Consider the following 22,559-nt stretch of genomic DNA (forward strand, 5'->3'; position numbering starts at 1 on the left):
TTCAAAATTGTGCCTCTTGTTAAAAACTTATATAGTGGTTATATTTTAGAGGTAAATGTTAGATTTGATGGTATCTGTTTTGGTTCCCATCTGTTTTCATTACAGATTTATTGTGATAACAGTGTTTATATAGGTGTATCTCCCTTTGTCATAAAGTCATTTCATCTCCATGCCAGTAAAAGTTGTCATTCTTACAATTTTATATTTCTCTTTAGCTTTAGTCCTTACAAAGTAAATCTACCACTTAATTCTGGAATTTATGAGTGCTGTTATCAAAATGAATAGATCTCAAATGTCTTAACAAGTATGCTTATTCATTTCGAGAAATGAATGTTGAACCAAAGATGGCCTATTTGCTGACACAGAAGCATCATCACTTAAGACTTTTGTCCTTAGAAGTCGTTTTCCCTAACATTTCTTGAGCCTTATTTCAGTTCATACTATTTGCTTATGTATACTTTAGTATAAGTTATAAACATTTCAGTGTAATGTGAAGTGAGTCAGTAGTTACTGGAATTCATAGATGCACTGATTTTGAGAAGTCAGTAGTCTTTTTAGGGAGATTTCATTTTCTGGTAGGGGAAACATTTCTGCCTCTGCTATGGGGCTTCACCAGTGAGGCTTCTCATCCAGACCAGCTTTCTGAAGCATCCGCTGCCTGTGATGAGTAAGGCAGAAGAGCATTGTGATCGTGGAAGTACGCTTTTAGCCACTCAGAGCTCTGCTTCCTGGCTGTATTCTTTAAGAGGCCATTGTGAAATTAAATTATAAACAGACGGGATTGACTATAGTTGTTACTTACCAGGGTAGATTTCCTTGAGGAAACCTAAAGCTACAGAGTTAACTGTCCTTCGCAGCACGTTGTTTATTTCACCTGACCTCAGTCTGGGGCTGCGTTTCTTACGCTTTGGGCAGTGGCGAAGGTAACTGGTTCATGTTGCTCCTCTCTGACGCTCCCAGTCACCTCAAATGATGCTGTTCTAGCGCCTGGACGTGTGTGCTTGCTGTAATGTCCTCGAAAATGCGGCTCTGAACCGTCAGCTAAATTTTAACGTCTTCAAAACTGTTCTGATAACTGATGGAATTTTGCCTTACAAATTATTGAAATACATTGACCCTTAGCAATAACATATTTGAGTGCACTTTTATTCCAAAAAAAAAAAAATTCAAGTGGCAGGATTGCTTTCTTGAAAAGCCTGCCATTTTGGTGACAGACCTGACCCTTCTAAGTTCTGTGACATATCCAGGTAGAACGGAAGCTGGAAGAGAATTAGACAGAGGTGGTATCACCATCCTGTGTAGATTCTGCATGTTTTCTTACAGAATGTCCTTCTAACTCCCAGGGGCAGTCTGCAGCAAAACGACAAGGAAAATTTAAAAAGGTACTGATTGTCAGTTCTTTAAAAAGATGTCTTAAAGCCTTATTTGCATATTAGTTAAACTTCTTTTTCTGTCACTATTATCTTTTTTAAAAAATATCTCCCTTAGTTTCCTTTCTTTAAGTTCTGCAGTATAATGCTTTTAGCTTATCAATGTTGACATACTGCTCTCTGAAATTTTTTTTACTGCCATGAATTTCTTGAAGACCCCTGGTTTATTTGTGTATAGAGAAAATTCTAATACTATTTCATTTCATACTCTACGTATGACCAAGGAATAATACTTGAACTTTTGAATTTCTAAAATCATATAGAGAGATGAATGTGTTTTTTTTTTTTTTTTGGCTATATATGACAAAGTTATTTTTAAAGTCTAAAGACATTTCTTAAGTGGAATGATTTAGTTAATAAAATATTATTAAAATATTTAAAGTGAAGTTTATTTCCTGCCCTTGCATCTTAGTTCTAGAAAGGCAGAGACAAAAAGAGCAGTGGACGTAGCAGGAACACAGTAAGAGCTGTTGACCCGAAGTTAGACCTTCCATGAGCAGGAGCAGAGAGTAAGAGCATAACTAGTGAGTGGTCTGATCCGCTGCCCTGCTGCTTGTTAAGCCCATCTCTGAGTGACTGCTGGAGCGAAATTTAACTTGAAAAACTCTTCTTCAAGTCTACTTCAGACGAGGTTACGTGCTCACTAAGCTCTTTGGAGAGGACCTGCCGGCATCATGCATCACTGTAGAGATTTATGGCTCACGCAGGAAGTACTGCAGGCGGAGAGTTAGTGTTTCAAAGCAGAAACAAAAGATAAGGCTGTTTCTAGTGATCTAGAAAACTCATAGTGATCTGAAAATGGGGATCACCATTTTATAAAAGATCAAATGTCTTTATTAAAATGACTTCTGAAATTCTGTATTACTATATAACGGTAAAGACTTTGTTCAAACAAAATGCACCACTGGGGGATAAAGGAACATTGTCTTCTCTGAAGACCACATTCCTCAACTGAGCATTTTGACCCTTTGGAAGGCCATGCAGATTCACCCACTGGAACTTCACCAGCATTAAAACAAAAACAGAATGAAACAAAATGTGAGTTCATCAGACTCACAAAGCTGTAATTTCATTTTGTGTGTAGCTGATCTTTGATTCATTTTGAAAACAGCCTGAAAGCCACTGCTTCAGAGAATGAGGGCAGGCATTCTTGAAGCCTACTCAAAAGACGTGCATGTCTCAAAGGCAGAGCGGTGTTTTCTTCCTATTGAGTAGTCTGGTTGATCTTTTGGGAGTTTTGGTGAGTTTTGTTAGTATTAGATTTTACTTGAGATAAGAAACTACCATAAGAATAGAAGCCTCATTCCTGTGGTTAGGAAGCTTCTGGAGCTGACAGCTGGAGTGCCCGCCTCCATTTCTTCCCGTCTTCAGCGCAAGTGACACTCTTATTTTAAAAATAATTGTTTTTATAGTTTTCTAATCACATTACAATTATAAAATTATATATATTGTATAATTATGTATTTATTGTAAATTTATATAAAATAATTTTATATATTTTAATTTATATATTTATATAAGTATATAATTTATATTTTAATTATATAATTACACATTATAAAATTATATAGATATAGATATAATTTATCACCTGAACAAAATACCAACGTTTTGTACATAATCTTCAATGGATTTGTCCTCTGGGTCTCAGTGACTTTTCATTTGAAAATGTATGCTACCCATTTTTAAGTTCATTGTAATGTGAAATAATATAGTTAACATCATAAATAGCACTCAAATATGATATTAATTTTTAAAATAGCTATTTTACTTTGTGTGAAGATACTAAAATTTTTAATTTATATTTTTTAAATAATTTAAGACATAAAGGTATTATGTTTTGAACCCGAATTTAAATGGTGATGTGTTTTATTGTCCAAAGAATAGTTACTGGTTTGGCAGATAGGTTTGATTTTCTGCCGATCAATTCAAACACTGCTGAAATTCTTTGTGAATAGCTGGAGTGATTTTTTTCTTTAAAAAAACGCTTACTATTAAGTGTCTGCTGTAGAGAACTTACAGCATTTCTGCTCTGAATAGTCTTTTTTGACTGTCTTTTTAAATCATAATTAAGATTTCTTTTCATTTAATGGTATAAAATCATTTCTGTTAAATTGACCCTATACTAAGCCCTTTAGAAGTTGAGCTGTAAAAATATGTATTGACAGAAAGAACAAATGACCATGATAAAATAAATGAAAAATGATTTCTTTTTTTTTTTGGTTGGGGATTAAAACTGCCATGTCCATAATTTTTAATAATAAAAAGTAGTGCTTGTCTTGAAATTTTGTTATGGGATAGTGTTAACATTTATAATTACTAATTTGCTATATATTTAATGTATATAATGCTGATTACATAATCAAGATCCTTCATCATTAACTTCCCCCATCTCTTTCATTTTCAGTGTAGCTTATGGTTGCTATTATATATGGTTTCTATCTATATATAGATCTTTGTTAGAGTTCATTATTAATCATCAGTTCAGTTTAATGGATTGTTCATTTTAAATTCAACTCTGTTTTCTCTCTTTACTAAAACGTCTTAGCCAAGGCCTTGCCTGTGAGCCTCAGGAGGCATTGGCTCATGAAGGAGAGGCGTCCCCTCCTGAAGTTTGTCCCTCCCGCTGCTTGGGCGAGGAGGCGGGGTCCCCAGGGGCGGGAGGGAGGGAGTCAGAGGTCTTAGGTCAGAGGGAGTGCTGGTTGCCCGGTGCCCTCCCCGGGCACGTCCAGCACCGCACCAGAGCGAGACTTCACACGGGTGGGGCTCCGCTAACAGCAGAGGCTGGAGTCACTTCCGCCCCCAAGTCTTAGGTGTGCGGCCTCTGCTAAGCAGGGGACACGAAGTGTCTGCCCCCGTGAGAACTTGGCGATGACTCGTCAACTCCAGGGTGCCGGCACTTTTGACTTGACTCAGGCGCAGGCCAGCGCCCACCCAGGACAGTGAGCCTGGAGGGGCGAGCAGGGTGGCAGCAGGGACCCTTTCCTCTCCGCGGGCTCACATGTCTCTGGAGCCCTTTGCCCACGGGCTCTGGCCCCCTGACCTTTCGCCCCCTGACCTCTTGCCCGCTGACCTCAGAGGCTGCGTGGCGCCACAGTGGCCAAGAGTGGATCTCTCTGGTTCTTCCCCAGCCATGGCTTTCTGCGCCTTCAGTGCGTCCTCCTGAAACAGCAGTTATTATTTTATTGGCACTTCTGCACAGTAGCTCCCTGCGCTTCCTATTACAGTATCCCCAGGTAAACTTTAATTGTGGAAGCTGTTAGAATGGACGTATTTTATGTAACATTCGCACCTCAGAATCCTGTTTTAGGAAAGATGAAGCCAGTACTGTTTTGTTACTCAACCTGTGCAGAGTTTTTTCCTGAAATTACGTGATTGGGGCCTTAAAAACATCAGCAGTGTCATTTGTTCCAATTGTAGCAGCTCCGTTAATGAAAACACATACAAGATTTTAGCTTAGCACTACTTTTACTATAAACCCGAAGATAGAATTTTAGAAGTTGTCTTAATAATGATGTAATTAGGGCCACCTGGTTATTGGGTCAAAAACAGACCTAGCAAGTGTAACATGGGATGTCATTTCCCAGATGCCCAGTTAACTTATCTCAAGTGTAGATGTACATGCTAATGAAATAGTTGCAGATCGAGGTAGTTACACGGGCTCTCCTCAAAGCGGAACTTCTCAGAAGAACCACCTCTAACTGCTTGCTTCCCCTTCTCTCCTCGTCTTCCTCTCCCTCGGCCTTTACTGCAGGACCCCCGCCCCCCGCCCACCTCCCCTGCAGCCCTGGACGGCCGGTGCCCGTGCCCACCGTGCGGCCAGGTTGACGGTTCCCTCTCCTGCCTGATGCCCCCCTCAGCTGTCCCCAGCGGCCCCTCGGTCTTCACACCAGCTTTGCCCAGGGGTTCCGTGGCCTCAGACTCCCCCTGCGATGGAGCGCTGTGGCCCACGCCCGCGCTGACCCTCCTCCCGTCTCCCCGCCCCTCGCTGGTCCCGTCCAGCCCCTCGTCCTAGGCGCCCCCAGCAGACACCATCAGCCCTGCGCTCACGGGGCGTTCCCGCTCTGCTCATTTCTTCTCTCAGCCGTCCTGCAGTTCGAGGCAGTGTCAGGAGACCCGGGCTTCTTGCCAACTTGTTCCGCTCTCTCTCCACTTAGCCCTCCGTCATCCAGTCTCCAAATAGCCTCTCAAAGAGTTCTTAAGCACCAGCCAGAATGGTCCATCCACCCAGGATCCAGCGTTAGTCAGCCAAGAGCACAGATCTTTGCTCATGCCGCTGCCTTGCGCCCGGCTCCTCCTGTTGCGCTCGGAATAACCCCGTCCTCTCTAACCGCGTCCTGTTCAGCTCACCTTCCTCTGCGTCGCCGCCCGAGTCTCAGCAGCTCGCCCTGCGCTTGCCGCCCCCTGCTGAAGTTTCTGCCCGTGCTGGTCTTGTCCCTGCAAGCGTTCCTTCCTCGCCTCGTTTTGGTTATTTAGGTTCGTTGCGGTTCTTTCATTTAGGTCACTGAGGCTCCAGGAGCTCAGACATCAGCTCCGTAGAGTGTCTCTGTTAACAACTCTGTCAGCACGGGTTCCCCACCACCACTTGCCCACCTGTCGCACTCTCTGCCCTCACCCTGGTCTGTCCTCTTGGTATCCTGTGTCGTTACTCAAGTGGTTTGTTTACTCACCCGTGTGTTGGCTGTCTTCCTGCAGCGCTAAAGGCCCTTGTCTGCTTTGTTTTAGAGCAATTACCTTGCACGTCATGGGGGCTCAGCAAGTTCTAAGGATCGAATGAAGAAAGAAATTTCTTTTTAAATTTACTCAGAAAAGAGGATCTTTCCTTTTTTCAATTCTAATTGATTTTCCTCCTCAGAAATAAAATGTGATCGCTCAGTACTTTTTTTGTAGTCTTTCACAGAAAACCAAGAATACCAAATACATGTACATGGGGAAAAATTTGTCCTTATTTCCTTTGTTTTAAAGGAGATAGTAGAAGCATCACCTCTAAAGTTTGGGAGAAAATGACTTTGATCACAGATTGGAACTTGAGATGCATGGCGGCCCTTAGAATCCGAAGTGCAATGTAGTCCCGCTCAGGTGCAGCCCATCTTACGTGCTGTTCAGCTAGTGAAGATTTCTAAGTAAAATAATCACACATGTTAATCTAAGACTGTCTCCACAGGATGTAATCCCTGTTCATTACTACCTGATATCTCCACCAACAAAGACTAAGAACGGCAGCAAGGACAAGGAAAAAGACTCGGAAAAAGAGAAGGATTTAAAAGAAGAGTTTACCGAAGCATTACGAGATCTTAAAATTCAGTGGATGACAAAGTAAGTTCTAAATGGCTTTGAATCCTCCACGTGTTTACTTTTCTTTTCCCAGCTGCAACAGCACTTATGTATATATACAAAGACTGTATTCAGAAATGACAGCAGTGAATAGGATTGCAGGTGCTTTTAAATTTTTCCTGTAATTCCATTTATTTTTGAATTCCCTTTTGTAATGAGAGTTTTTATTTTAATCCTGTCCTCACTGGCTTTTGGAAGGGAATTTTATTGGAAGGTGCAAAGAAAACACGTCACTGTTTGCCCACTCTCCAGAGATAATCAGTGTCCCGTTATTATTTGTCTCTGTGTTTATACACGTAGCAGGTGGGCGGATACTGTGTCCTGGTTTTCCAGTTACTATTTGGTTATGAGCAATTTTTTTTCTTTATTTTTTTATGAGCAAATTTAAAACCACCTTTTTAAGCATCTGGAAATGATCCCAGGGACATGCAGCCAGTAGAGGAACAGCAGTTGCTGGGGCCAAGTCCTGGATGAATTTGGTTGACAGGCCCCCTCCTGCTCAGCCCCTGCTTTTGAAGCAGAGGGTCTGCCCAGCTGGCTACCGCTGAGACCCCGAGGCCCAGAGGCCCTGCCCGCGCTGGGAAGCAGTGATGTCACATCCGGCAGGGCAAACCCCGACCTCAGCTGCTGTCCCTCCTGCCATACAATCATCAAGAATATAGTTTACTCAGTTTCCCCAGCCGGGAACGTGCAACGTTTGTCTCTTTACTCATTCAAGACTTCAGGTTTTTCAAGAAAGTGTAAATTTTCCTTCTTTTTAGATCTTAGACCTTTCTAGATCTTTTCATCTTTCTTAACTCTTTTTGAATTTTTTTTTTCCTTTCCTTTTGATAAATTGCGTTGTAGCTGGTATGTAGGAAAGCTGTTGATGCTTATTTTTATCCAGCCATCTTACTGAACTCATAATTGAAATAATTTTCAGTTTTATTCTTCTGGTTTTTCTAGATACATGTATTTATACTGCCTGCAAATCTTTGTCAATAATTATATTTCAGATCAATGCATTTGGTTATTGACTGGAGCATCAAAACAGTATTAAATAGGAGTGACAGAGATCCTTTTCTTTCTGAAAGAACTAAATGACGACTGTTTCTTTCTTATTTCCATAGGCTGGATTCTAGTGACATTTATAATGAATTGAAGGAAACATACCCTAATTACCTTCCTTTGTACGTTGCACGGCTTCATCAGTTGGATGCTGAAAAGGTTGGGCATGCTCATTTTTACTACGAGTGTATTACTTTGCTTGCAGTATTAGATAAGGTTTGCATCTGAAACAAAGGTCCAGTCCTGATCATCTATTCCTGGTGACTAGAAACATGTTTCCTCACCTTGACTGTTCTGTTGAGCTGGTTTCACAAAGCTCTGGACCTGGCCATTACTATTACTTGTTTGAACATTCTCGCCTGGTCTGGTTCAGTCAGCGGGAGGAAGAGGAGATAGGAATCCCTAAGGGTTGCTCTGTTGACCTTGGCCTGAAAGCAGCTGGAAGCAGAAGGCAGTGGTCCTGGCCTCCTGGAAGCCTGAGCATCTGCAGCAGAAGCAGAGTGCTCCTCCTTGGTGTTTAACGATTGTCCTAGCTCCCAGCTGTCTTGACTGGAGCAGCTCCTACTGGGAGCCGAGGCTGTAGAAGGTGCTTATAGCCCTGATCAGCTCAGGGTCGTGAAGCCTGAGCATGAGCTGGAAGGTACCAGGGGGAGCAGATTCCTGGGGCCACCACACTGCGGTCCCCACAGTGAGACTCCCGTTTCTAGTCCTGCTTTCTCTCATTTTGAGATTTCGGTAGTAAATCAGTGAAGAATCTGTCTCCTCAGCTAGCGCTTTTCTAACTCCTGCTTTCACGTGCGGTGCGCCTAGGGTAACAGAGCCAGTCACATTTCCAAACTCTTGGGAAGATGCCGGGGAAAGGTTGCCTTGGACAGAACAGTCCGCGTCTCTATGAACTTGGTCTCTCGCTTGGTCTTACTGTTCGGTGCTGCAGGGAGTGTAGGGGTGGGTGTTCGCCCATCTGCGCTCAGGTTCTCTGGAGGTGCTGCTGGCCGTGAGGGTCACACCGGGCGGTGGCGCCCGGCCCCGGGCCTGCACAGCCTGCCTGCTCCTACACCACCGCAGTCGTCACGCCTCACACTCAGGATGCGCGTCAGTACTTCCTTTTTCTTACGTCTTCTTTTCTTTCCTCCCCAGGAACGAATGAAAAGGCTGAATGAAATTGTTGAAGCTGCAAATGCTGTAATTTCTCATATAGATCAAACAGCCCTAGCAGTTTATATTGCCATGAAGACTGACCCCAGGCCCGATGCAGCTATTATAAAAAAGTACCTAACCAGTAAATACTCTTTCTTGCATCTCATTTCTTAGTTACTTTTTTTGGTTATTGAAAATATCCTCCTTTTCTGGTATTTGTTTATATCCTTATCATTGGAGTTATCAAGTTGGGGATACTCCATCCTTAAATATTTGGTGGTAGTTTTTTGTAGTCACTTAAGAAAAAGAAAAGTCATTGGCTTTCTCCACCATCAGCTGCTGTCGTGGTGAAGAGATTAGAGTGACTGTGATCATGCAGTCCAGCCATTTGGGGGTTTGTGTGAACTGGACATACGGAGAAGCACATAGTGGCCTATAAAACTAATTTTTCAACTATTTATTGACCAATAATAGCATGACACACTCCAAATTTAGCTTGTAATGCTTAATAAAATGATAAGAAAATTAGATTAAAACTATTATCTAGCAACCTCAGTTTTGTGAAACTGGGTTGACAGGAATGCTTGAGAAGGGGGATTGTGGTTCAGCCTTACTAAACCCCAGTGTGGCGTGCAGAACAAGCGACGCCAGGTGTGCGCATTTCTCAGTGTCCTTCCACGTGAGAGGCTGCTTTCCACGTGTCCTCCCACGTGAGAGGCTGCTTTCCACGTGTCCTCCCGCGTGAGAGGCTGCTTTCCACGTGTCCTCCCACGTGAGAGGCTGCTTTCCACGTGTCCTCCCGCGTGAGAGGCTGCTTTCCACGTGTCCTTCCGCGTGAGAGGCTGCTTTCCACGTGTCCTTCCACGTGAGGGGCTGCTTTCCACGTGCCGCCCTGACGGTCCCCGCTTCGTGAGCTCTGCCGCCACTCCTGGTGGCTCGGCCAGGATCACTTCTTCCTCTGTCGCCTGGGTTCATTTCCAGCCCCGGGGTCCTTAACCCCCACCTTCTCTTCGAGTTGCTATGACTAATAAACGGAGACTGTGCAGACTGCCTGAGAGAACGGTCACTTCCTGTAAAGGTTCTGCCTGCTATAGCCAGGATTTGTTTTCAATACAAAATGCTTGATGGTAAACTGCTAGAACTCTTGGCATTACATCATGCATATTGCTGATATAGGTCTTATGAGTCTTACAAGCAGCAGTTTTCAAGCAGAATAAAATGTTTGCAAAATAGGTGGTTGGCCATTGTCAGCACCCTTCCACACTTTCCAAAGGAGCCTTCTTGAAACATTGCTGTTATTGTTAATAATTATAGTAGAATTGACTATATCCCAATACAGAATGTTTTTGATGTTAAAAAAAAAAATTATAATAGTGGACAGTGTAGCCACCAGTTACGTACAAGGGATTCCTAGGAGCTTTAATTTCTCATTTCCATGCAAAACTGCTTTTTCACTTAAGTCACTTGTGTCAACAGTTGTAAGACAGCCATTTTGTAATCTTAAAAATTCTAATTTTTTTAGGTGATCTAATACCAAGTTTTAATTACATTTAAACTGCAGTTTACTCTGGCCACTAAAGTGTCTAATTGAAGTTGCTTCCTCAAATGTATCTATTACCACCTTGATCAGTCCCTAACTAAATTTGATTCAGAGATGTTTTTTGAGCAAACACTGCTTGGGACACCCTTGAGAGGAATGTGGAAATAAAAGAATGAACCAGACAGTCTCTACTCTTAGAAAATATACTGTCTAATACTGAAGATGAAATGGTGAGATAGAATGTGACTGAGAGTTGGAAGAAGTATGTTAAATTGTGAAGGCTTATGGGAAGGAGAGCAGACTTATTTTTTTCAAGAAGGGCAAAACCTCATGGAATGATAGGTATTTAATTTGAGCAGGTCAGTTCTCAGAAGAGGGGAGGAAAAGAATATTCCAAATATATGGAATCTGGGCTGTTGGATCAGAGAATGGAAATAGCAGGGTGTCTTACAGGTGATCTAGTCCAGGTCCGGCTTGTCCAGCACACCCTCCCCCCAGCCTGGCCTCCACCCTCTGTGTCCTCCAGCCCTTCTCGGGGCAGCGGGCACAGTCGGTCAGGATGCCACAGGCAGCCGGATGTCCAGACCACGCTGTGTCTGCCCTTCCTGTTGCACGGCCCCCCTTCTTCACAGAGTAGGCGCAGTGCCTGTGCCTGACTCTCGGGGTTACCGTGAGCAGAAGTGAAGTACTCCTGAGACGTTTTAGATGCTGCCCAGAATCTACAAGGTGGGGGGTGAGGGGACTCCATTAAATAAAAAGCTGCATAGTTGCCCCAACCCCATCCGTCCTTCTGTTCTTAAGTCCAAAGTGACCAAGCACGTCAGGTCCCCGGAAACGTTCTCGATGAAGAGAGGAAGAGTGGGCTCTTTTAGAACGTTACAACTCTTTGCTGATAAACTCCTAGGCATCTTTTAGACCTAATTTCATCTGCCTTGCAAATGTGTGAAGGTGGGTAACTTAGGTTGTAGCAGGTTACTGCGTTGTTTGGGGGTTTTTTCCCTTCTCGTTTTAGTGGTCTTTTGAACTGATTACTGTTGAGTTGATAGTCCCTGTGGATTTCATATGGGGCACGTTTCACTCTGCATCCTTCAGAATCCTCCTTACGGTTAGACAGCTTGTCCATCCCATCTCTGAGCGCCTCCTGGCCGTCATCTAAGCACTTTAATCCTTGTTTGTGCACAAGTTGGACAGGGTGCCTCCAATAAGCAAGCTTTCTGAAGCGCACGCTGTTCCCCAGAATGTAGGCTGTTACTGCATTTCATTCAGCAGCGGTTTATTGGGCCTTGAACAGATCGCCTGATCTCTTTGTGCCTCAGTTTCCTCCTGTGGAAAATGGGCGATTGGTGGTCGCTTACTCACAGAATTATTTTGAGTATAGATGAGTTAATACGTTAAAATACTAAAAAACACTTGCTGGCACATGCAGAATAAGTGTTCCATTTCTGTGCATGTACGGAAGTTCACGACTACAGAAATATGTAACAAGTGATATTTACAAGATGCCTAAACACTTAGAAGATGCTGTTCTAAGACTTCTGTAGCCGACAGAATTTAGAACCCAGCACTCTTTCCCCTCTGTTGCGTATGGCATGCTGTTTCAACCAAGTACAGCGACCCCCTAACTCATGTAATCCGTGTGTGTGAATACATGGCTCATGTGTCGTACCAGCAAACGTCTGTCCAGGGCTGTATGATATTTCTGCGTTGTAAACCTCAGGCGAAGGGTGCATGAGTTTAATCTCAGATAAGGCTGCGCTCTTAACGCCGTGTTACTGACCTGTGGACTGTTCTGGGCTTGGTGTGCAGTGACATGGACAAGCAGAAGTCGACACTGGTAGACGCGCTCTGCCGGAAGGGCTGTGCCCTGGCCGACCACCTTCTCCAGGCCCAGGAACAGGACGGTGCTGTGTCGAGTGACTCGGAGGGGCGAGAGGAGGAAGGAGAGAGCACCCTGGACTCTCTGACGGAGACCTTCTGGGAGACAACCAAATGGACCGATCTTTTTGACAATAAGGTACCCTTTCTGCTTTTTGTTTCGGCACAGCTCTTGGGGGTACATCCCAAGCCCCTCTCGGGCCCGGTGGGCCAACCAGAGAGGACAGGGTACATGGATGGAAGCTGAGCTGGGCTCTGAAGAAGCCACAGTCCTAGTGAGGTGTCCCCCTGGCTTCCCGGCTTTGAAAACCACTTGACCATTGTTCGGTCTGTGTGCACAGTGGCCGGTGGCCACGCTAGTTTGGAAAGAGTTGGAGGGTGTATATGGAGTTGGAAGCTCGGGTCATGCTGTTTATGTAGGAGCCCAAATTCAGGCACCTGGGAGCTGTCTTCTGCCTCCCACAGCTGTCCACATGCTCACTTGTCAGGGTTGGAGGCGTGGGTATTCTGGTTAGTTTAGGTGTTTGTTATTTCCCTCCAGGCTCTAACTGCTGAGTAGTTATCACCTTGATTTATAGCTGATCAGTTTTTAAAACCTAGTTTTAGAAAAAGCAACCTGGATGAGCTTTTTGGATTTTGATTTTAAATCCCTTCTGGTGCTCAGCTGTAATTCTTACGGTAGAGATTATGTAACTGCAGGTAGCTGTCAGTCTGCCTTTTTCCTAGACATAAAGGAGATGAAGTCAGTGGAATGCTTCTCACCCAGCACAAACTCTTGGGTGTGTTGTTGATTTTTGTTTGTTTTTTTTAAGCAGACAGATGCTTATTTGCAAGAACAGCTATGGTAGTTAGTAGTAACAACCTCTGGATAGAAGTAGGAGAAAATTCTTCCTGTCCACCAGGTTTTTCCACCTGAATACAGAAGTGCTGTTAGAGAAGGAACTCAGTTATGTTCTGGAGACTGAAGGAGTCAGCCCCATAGGTTAAGAATTTAGATCTGAAATCAGCGCCCAGAGCTTGAACCAAGCTTGCGCCTGCGGCACTGACCGAGCCAGCCGAGGCGGGTGGCTGGCCTCTGATGTGGGCTGTGGGCTCCCACAGGCTCTCAGGAGTGAGCGTTGAGAGCCTGGAGGGCATCAGCAGTACTCACTGTTACTGTAACAGTCACCACAGGTCTGCTGTCTGCCGGACACTGCACTTGCTGCTGGAAAAGATGAGTAAGAACCTGGTCCAACAGCCAGGGGCTGAACACTTGATGAGCATCCCAGTAAAACTGTTACAAGTAATTCCCTTCTTGCCATTGTGCTTCTGTTATTCAGGGCCGCTGCTACATTTTATTACCTATTGGTTTACTATGTTTGTAGCAACGGTTGTTGAACCCTTTGCTTGACTCTAGAATACAAATAAATGTGATGGGATTCCTTTGAGGACATTCTCCACATTCTAAAAGTGGAGACTATTGCATATAAACCCTTTTCATGGATTACAGCCTTGTGGCGAAGGGGCTTGTGTCACTGAATGAAGCCGTGAGCCATGCCATGCAGGGCCACCCAGATGGATGGGTCATGGAGAAGGGTCCTGACAAAATGGCCTACTGAGGGAGGAAAGAACAAATGGTTACAAGTAACTGCTAATGATTTATCATAACAGCTTCCTCCCTCCAATCAGTCATCTGTTCTATGCAACACTGGAGTCTTTTAAAGACACTGATCTTTTAAAAAGTTTTAAAAATTGGCTTGATGTGATATGTTCATTTGAAAAGTTACACTTCTGTTAATGCTTCATTTCTTTCATTATTAAAGCAATATGCTTAAATTGTAAACTATCTGTAGATAAGCTGTAACTTGTTTTATATTATAGGTTTTGACATTTGCATACAAGCATGCATTAGTGAATAAAATGTATGGGAGAGGCCTTAAATTTGCAACCAAACTTGTAGAAGAAAAACCAACAAAAGAAAACTGGAAAAACTGTATTCAAGTAAGTAAATTGTATTCAGTATTTAAATCAGCAGTGTTGAGTGTCATTTCAGTATCGTTTAGTGACAAGATAGTTAGAAAGCCTCATGGGAGTGATAGGATAACACCAACTTCATCGTGACTTTTAATTATTAGTCTAATTTAACGTGATGTGAACAATACTATAAATGCATGAAAGATAGTAAGCTGTTTACTTGGTTTTTTTTTAAACATTTTTCACTTCTGTCCAGAAAACCTATATTTAGTCTCTAGTGTTTTCAACACAGGCAAAATGTGTTGCAGATTTTGTGTAGTTAGGAGATAGGTTTCCTTTATGAAGGAAACAAATAATTTATTTTAAATACATGTTGGCTCAGAGACAAAGTGGTTGAACTTTTAGAGTTTGTTTGATTTGATTTGTCATTTTAAATGATAGGCCATTTTTTATTTTACCATGTGTTATATGCAAGCAAGTTCTACTGTTGAGCTTTCTGCACAAATTAAATGTCAAGTGTAAAAACCTAGTGAATTCTGAAGAAATTGTTTCAGCCTAGCCTGGTCTTTGTACAAACATGATTAGTTTATTCCAAAAAGGTAGATGATGGTTGAGGAGAACTGGTCAAGCCAAAGGCGGCCAGGGGCCTGATCTTCATATTTCAGGTGGCAGTAAAAACTCACCTGTGGCCATTTTTGGTAGTTAAACTATGTGTGTTAGTCACTCAGTTGTATCTGACTTTTACAACCCCATAGACTGCAAACCACCAGACTCCTCTGTCCATGGAATTCTCCAGGCAAGAATACTGGAGTGGGTTGCCCTTTCCTTCTCCAGTTAAACGATAGCTTATCTTTACTCTTAGACTCTTCTGTGTATCTTTACCAAGTCAGTTCAGATTGTAAAACATTTTAAATTTTCTGTTTTATCAGAAAAAATGCTTTTGTTACTTTGGGGTCTTCATTGCTGCGTGGGCTGTTCTCGAGTTGCTGCAAGTGAGGGCTCCTCTCTGGTTGCGGCGAGCGGGCCTCTCATCGTGGTGGCGTCTCTTGTCGCAGAGCAGAGGCCCCAGGGCGCACAGGCCTCAGCAGTTGCAGTTCCCGGGCTCTAGGGCACAGGCTTGGGGGTTGTGGCGTGCACCGGCTTAGCTGCTTCGAGGCAGGTGGGATCCTCCCAGATCAGGAATCCATCCCGCGTCTCCCGCCTTGGCAGGCGGATTGTTGACCTCTGAGCCACCAGGGCAGCCCCGTAAGATCTCAGTTCACGTCTTCAGACCTTTGAGGAGGTGGAGGGAGCTCTGCCTGGAGCAGCTGGTGGTGTCCTCCCATCACGGACTCTGTAAACGGAGCCCTTGTACTTGTGAAGCCAGCCGTCCACCAAGACTCACTCACCAGGGCACGTTCCACGGCTTGTCTCCGTCCGCTCGCCAGCTGGCTGTCCTCCACACAGCAGCTGGAAAGGACAGCTTCACACCCTCGGGGTGAAGCTCCAGCACATTCAGAGGACGATCCACGTTCTCCAAGGCTTGTGAGGCCCGTGGGATCCAGCTGCTGCCGCGCTCCCCAGCTGCAGCTCACCCACGTCTCACATCTCACGTCACACGTCACACGTCTTATGTCACACGTCTCTCGTGTCCGCCCTCTTGCTTCCCCTGTCCGTGTGACTGACATAGCTGCACCCTTCCCCCCAGAGGACCCGGCTGTATGGAGAGCTCGTCCCCAGATTTTCACAGAGCAGATTTCTTCTTGTCATGCAGATTTCAGCTTACAGGTCACCTCCTCAGAGATCGCGATCTTGACCATCTCACTTACCAATCTGTATTAGAGCAAATTTTATTTGTACTATATACCTGATATATTCTTAATTATATACTTATTTATTCATCTGTTCTGGAGAAGGAAATAGCAGCCCACTCCAGTACTCTTGCCTGGAAAATCCCATGGGTGGAGGGTCATGGTGGGCTGCAGTCCATGGGGTAGCGAAGAGTGGGACACAACTGAGCAACTTCACTTTCACTTTTCACTTTCATGCATTGGAGAAGGAAATGGCAACTCACTCCAGGGTTCTTGCCTGGAGAATCCCAGGGATGGGGGAGCGTGGTGGCCTGCCGTCTATGGGGCCGCACAGAGTGGACACGACTGAAGCGACTTAGCAGCAGCAGCAGCAGCATTCATCTGTTTGATAGCTTTGACTCCTGAACAGAACATAAGTTTCTTAAAAGTGAGAAGTGAGTTTGTTCAATGCCTTTTCCTAACGCCTAGAGCAGGGTTTGACTACAGTAAGCACTCAAAAAGTTTGCAGGAAAGAAAACTAGGGTAGGAGGGAGGAAAGGAGCAGGTCAAGTCATGTTGATGGGGAGGAAGATGGGAGGGAAGCAGGAAAGTCTCCGGGGATGATGATAATCACCAAGTAGTTTGGTTGGTGGGCTTCCCTGGTAGCTCAGTTGTTAAAGAATCCGGCTGCAATGCAGGAGACCCCAGTTCTATTCCTGGGTTGGGAAGATTCCCCTGGAGAAGGGATAGGCTACCCACTCCAGTATTCTTGGGCTTCCCTAGTGGCTCAGACGGTAAAGAATCCACCTGCAATGCGGGAGATCTGGGTTCAATCCCTAGGTTGGGAAGTTCCCCTGGAGAAGGGAAAGGCTGCCCATTCCAGTATTCTGGCCTGGAGTATTCCATGGACTGTGCAGTCCATGGGGTCGCAAAGAGTCAGACAGGACAGAGCAACTTTCACTTTCAGGTTGGTTGGTAGGAAAGCTGGGTGACTAGTAGATCATGAAGAACACTGGTTGGTAGGAAGGAAGGTTGGTGGGTGGGTTGGGTGATGGTTGGATGGATGAAAAGGTCTACCTGCTACTTCTTTATTATTGCTACATATTTAACTTGAAATTTACCCTAAATACTGAGCTTGGAACATCTATTTTTTAAGTAGTATTTTCATATGTTTTATTATTTTCATGTTTTATTACAGCTGATGAAGCTGCTTGGATGGACCCATTGTGCATCTTTTACTGAAAACTGGCTCCCCATCATGTATCCTCCTGATTATTGTGTATTCTAAAATAGGAACCAAGACTTTACATTTTAAAAAAGAAAGTTTTATAGTGAATGGATATAAAAACAAATCTGTGGCATTTTTAGTCTAATGCATGTTTTCATCCGCTATCAAATACTGATTATTAAAATGATGTGTATTTATCAGAGAATTTGCTGGCGTGTGGCTTAATACATGTAAACCTAGACCTCTGACATCATGGTGTTTTCTTAATGCCTCACATTGCCGGCAGCGGGCCGTGCCCTGGGTGCCAGCACCGAGGACTTTCAGTCGGGTTGCGGCTCTTACATGCATGAGGGGATCTGAACAGTAACTTTTAACTGCAAACCTGTAAAATTCTATTTTTTATTTTATAAATGAACAGGGTTTTAACATGCTTGACTTTAATTTTTTTGAATTGTATGAAGGCCTTAAAAAAGCTACATTAAGCGTAGCTAAAATTATTTATTGGACTAAAAAGTAACAGAACTTCATTTCCAGATTTTTTTTTTTTTTTTTTGGCAAACGTTTACATTCAGTTAAGGGGAAAAAATAAAACCGGCACAAATAAATGCGTGGCAAATGCTGGAGCATAACTGCTTCAATCACTCTTCATCTTGGAGTTATTTCAGGCCAATCATTCTTAGTATCTCTTGACGTGCAGAGCATCAGAATGAACTAATAATACATGTAGAAGTGCCAGACAGCTTAAATCTGTATCAGGATTGTAAAGATACCCATATGGTTTGTTTATTACAGTTGAAATAATGTAAACAACGTGAATAAATGTGCAAAACCAAGATCGCCGTATACCATATGCACTCTGATACCTTAATTTTTTTTATAAATAATAAAGTGAATATTGAAGCTTCTTAAAGTTGGTCTTAATTTTTCATGAATAAAATTTGGGGTTAGAACAGAAATAATATATTAAACCTACAGATAAAAAATTCAATATGAAGTAATTTAATTTATAATGTTTATTATAGGCTTGCAATTATTTGAATATATTTCCAAATCTTTTATGTGATTAACTTGTGTATGTTTAATTTTATTATTTTTATCTTTCTGGCTACTATCCTTTCATCTTTCTCCTGTGAAATAAACACACAGAGACAATATTAAAAGGCCTCTACTCACTGATAGCAAGTGTGTGTGTGCGCTCATGCGTGCATGTGTGTGTATGTGTGTGCGTGGCTTCTCAATCTTCTTTCCTTAGATTTCACTACTGTAAAAGGCCTGCCAGAGATCTGGTCTTATTAATCATTCATAACTGTTTTTTGAGTAATTGACTCCTCTATCTGATGAGAACATTAGACCCTTGATGAAAAAGTGCAAATATGCATGCAGGCATTTTGTAGTTTCTGAGCCATCTTTGTTCATCTAAAGTTTATCCATGAATAGACACATTCATGTTTTCTCACACACACATACTTTCACCTCAACATATACAGGCCCCCCCATACACAGGTTCAATCCAGTCAGGAAACTGAGAAGTTCAGAAGGGGTAGGGTGACTCCCCAGGGTCATGCTGCTGTCTGACCACTAATTAGAGAAAGTGTTTTACAAGTTTGCTGTTTGCTCCGAAAGAACTTCCTGCCACACAGCCTCAGGCTCAGCCACGGGTAGTGCTCGGGTCTTCGTGAGGATGCATTTAGCCCCGCGACATGTGTGGCTGACATCCAGAAATGTGACAGCTTTCAGAGTCCCTCTGAGCATCTCATTTACCTTTAAACTTTTGAATTAGTCCCGGCAGTCGTCCGTCATCTCAGGCAGCCACAGAATTATACAGTTGCTTGTAATTATCTCAACAAACAGCCCCGGGAAAAGGCTTCTTGGTCTATGAGAGCACTGAGTCCTATACAAGGTGGCCTTGTACATGGGGTGTTCTGAGAAATGACTGAGTTTTGAAAAAGTTGCTTCTGAGAATTTTTGTCAGTTTTCTCATAGCTTAATGGAGGAGATAATTTTCAGAGGTACTCTTTCACTGACGGAAGTTACACCGTTTCATTGAAATCACACTTTTTTTTTTCAAGAACATGACTTTAGTATCCAATTTTAATGTAATTTTAAGAGTAGAAACTTCCTAGTAATAGATTTATTTTGAAGTACTACCTTCTGAGTTGTGTCAGGATATAGGGAATCCTAGAATCCTTCACATACTTTTTATGTAAAATCACCATTGTTAGAGAGTTCCCTGATTTCTCACTTTGTTGTTTGGGTTTTGGTCTCTGTGCTATATTTTTTAATGTGGAAGGAAAAATTAAGCCCATGGTGGGTTTTGGATGCACTCTTTAAAGAAAGTGTGAAGTTCCAAGTGCAGTGAGCCGCCGGGCCTTCATGACAGGCCAGGTCCGCAGGAGCCTGGTCCTCTGGTTCCGTCATGGTCCTGACGTAGTGAGGGGCAATCAGGTGGGGTACCAGTCTGCAGAGAGAGGTGATGAATGACAGCGCTTCTTAATAGAATGTATGATACAGCATGAATGTGTTTATGATACACCATAAAATTCATACACAGATGAATTTTTTTTTTAAATAAGAGTCACATCTGGCTCTCTGTTGTACCAAGGACTTTTGTATCCAAATACTACTCTTTCAATGAGATACAAGTCATTCTCAGATAATTTAAGTTCGCTGTGGAAGTTAGAGATAGGTCCACAGGCTGGCAGGATCTGCTGTGAACTGTTTATCCTAGGAAGACCAGTCCCTCAGTTTTACCCGCGGGCAGTGACACGAAGCTGCCTTGTTGGCCCCTTTTTCTGTCGAGATCGCTCAGTGCCTCCATGCTGACAGCCAGACCCAAATGCGTCCCAGGAGAAGGTATCTTTGGCAAAACTATTAACATTTCTATGAGATTGATACCTGAGGTAAAGTGATAACCTTCCTAAAAATTTTTATTGAAGTTCAGTTACACACACACATACATTCTTTATAGTCTTTTCCATTGTGGTTATCACAGGAAAATGGTTTTGTTTTTTTTTTTTTAATCATGCCACATGGCTTATTGAGATTTTAGACCCTGACCAGGGATCAAACCCACACCCTCATCAGTGAAACTGCAGAGTTCTAACCGCCAGACCACCAGGGAATTCCTAAAATGGTAATTTAATGGTGTGTACATTTATTTTTTATACGTATTTACTTCAAAAAAAAATGACGTTTAAAAAAGACGGGGAATTACTAAATTAATTTGGAAAATGTACATCAGCCTCAAAAAATGCTTTACAAGTTAACACATGATAACTCTCATAAATACAGTGTTCAGTGGAGAAGCATATCATAAAAGAATATACACAGTTAGATTTCATCTATATAAAGTTCAGAAACGGACAAAACAGTCTTTAGGGACGATCATGATTCTGACCAAAATTTTGTTAAGGATAACTTATCTCCTGAGGAGATAAATTGTTTCAGCAAATTGTTTGCTGGTTGTTTCGGTTTCAGAGACTGTCTTTACCAATAATTTACTTAAGAAAGGTTCGTTGTGAGAATTAAGTTACAAGCCAACAGCATACAGGGTCCATCATCTCTTAATAAGCCCATAGAGAAATACTACAAAGCAGCTGATGGTTGATTCAAATGATTACACTAGCAAAATAGTGCTATTACAAATTGAGACCGTTTTCCTCTCTGAGGTGCTGGTGGCCAATGTCTGCACCACACCATTGAAAACAGTGGAAAGAGCTGGATACGGATAAACACCTTCTGAACGAAGCACTAGGGGCTGGTACACAGTGTGCTCAGCACTACTTCCAGGCCCTTAGAAGACACCCGTTTCCTCGTCCCAGCACCGTTTTCTGTATTTTTCAGTTTCAGCCAGTGTTAAACCTATTAGTTCAGTTCAGTCGCTCAGTCGTGTCCAACTCTGCGACCCCATGAACTGCAGCATGCCAGGCTTCCCTGTCCATCACCAACTCCTGGAGCTTGCTCAGACTCATGTCCATCAAGTCGGTGATGCCATCCAACCATCTCATCCTGTGTTGTCCCTTCTCTTCCTGCTTTCAATCTTTCCCGGCATCAGGGTCTTTTCCAATGAGTCAGTTCTTCGAATCAAGTGGCCAAAGTATTGGAGTTTCAGCTTCAGCATCAGTCCTTCCAATGAATATTCAGGACTGATCTCCTTTAGGATGGACTGGTTGATCTCTTTGCAGTCCAAGGGACTCTCAAGAGTCTTCTCCAACATCACAGTTCAAAAGCATCAATTCTTCAGTGCTCAGCTTTATATTCCAGCTCTCACATCCATACATGACTACTGGAAAAACCATAGCTTCGACTAGATGGTCCTTTGTCGGCAAAGTAATGTCTTTGCTTTTTAATATGTTGTCTAGGTTGGTCATAGATTTTCTTCCAAGGAGCAAGCGTATTTTAATTCCATGGCTGCAATCACCATCTGCAGTGATTTTGGAGCCCCCCAAAAATAAAGTCTGTCACTGTTTCCACTGTTTCCCCATCTATGCCATGAAGTGATGGGACTGTATGCTATGATCTTAGTTTTCTGAATGTTGAGTTTTAAGCCAACTTTTTCACTCTCCTCCTTCACTTTCATCAAGAGGCTCTTGAGTTCCTCTTGGCTTTCTGCCTTATATAAGGGTGGTATCATCCACGTATTTGAGGTTATTGATATTTCTCCCGGCAATCTTGATTCCAGCTTGTGCTTCCTCCAGCCCAGTGTTTCTCATGATGTGCTCTGCATATAAGTTAAATAAGCAGGGTGACAATATACAGCCTTGATGTATTCCTTTCCCTGTTTGGAACCAGTCTGTTGTTCCACGTCCAGATGTAACTCGTGCTTCTTGGCCTGCATACAGATTTCTCAAGAGGCAGGTAAGATGGTCTGGTATTCTCATCTCTTTTAAGAATTTTCCAGTTTGTTGTGATCCACACAGTCAAAGGCTTTGCGTAATTAATAAAGCAGAAGTAGATGTTTTTCTGGAACTCTCTTGCTTTTTTGATGATCCAGTGAATGTTGGCAATTTGATCTCTGGTTCCTCTGCCTTTTCTAAATCCAGCTTGAACATCCGGAAGTTCACAGTTCACATACTGGTGAAGCCTGGCTTGGAGAACTTTGAGCATTACTTTGCTAGCATGTGAGATGAGTGCAATTGTGCAGTAGTTTGAACATTCTTTGGCATTGTCTTTCTTTGGGATTGGAATGAAAACTGACCTTTTCCAGTTCTGTGGCCACTGCTGAGTTTTCCAAAGTTGCTAAGTTA

The 22,559-nt window shown here is 43.1% G+C and overlaps 1 protein-coding gene across 3 annotated transcripts in view; it reads left to right on the forward strand.

Annotated features, from left to right (window-relative positions):
- Positions 1-18,223, forward strand: part of TPP2 (tripeptidyl peptidase 2) — a 60,956-nt gene extending 42,733 nt beyond the window's left edge. The window contains exons 24-30 of one of the 3 annotated variants that reach the window (XM_043891809.1): positions 1,344-1,382; positions 6,595-6,746; positions 7,874-7,970; positions 8,949-9,079; positions 12,295-12,502; positions 14,224-14,343; positions 17,284-18,223. In XM_043891809.1, the coding sequence (XP_043747744.1) occupies positions 1,344-1,382; positions 6,595-6,746; positions 7,874-7,970; positions 8,949-9,079; positions 12,295-12,502; positions 14,224-14,343; positions 17,284-17,373 (837 nt within the window). In that variant the 3' untranslated portion in view covers positions 17,374-18,223. Of the gene's footprint in view, positions 1-1,343; positions 1,383-6,594; positions 6,747-7,873; positions 7,971-8,948; positions 9,091-12,294; positions 12,503-14,223; positions 14,344-17,283 lie in introns of those variants that run through there. The other 2 variants (XM_043891810.1, XM_043891811.1) reach the window with 2 other exon arrangements.
- The last annotated feature ends 4,336 nt before the right edge of the window (positions 18,224-22,559 follow it).

This window comes from Cervus elaphus, chromosome 30 (assembly GCF_910594005.1).
Source record: "Cervus elaphus chromosome 30, mCerEla1.1, whole genome shotgun sequence".
Classification (NCBI taxonomy): domain Eukaryota; kingdom Metazoa; phylum Chordata; class Mammalia; order Artiodactyla; family Cervidae; genus Cervus; species Cervus elaphus.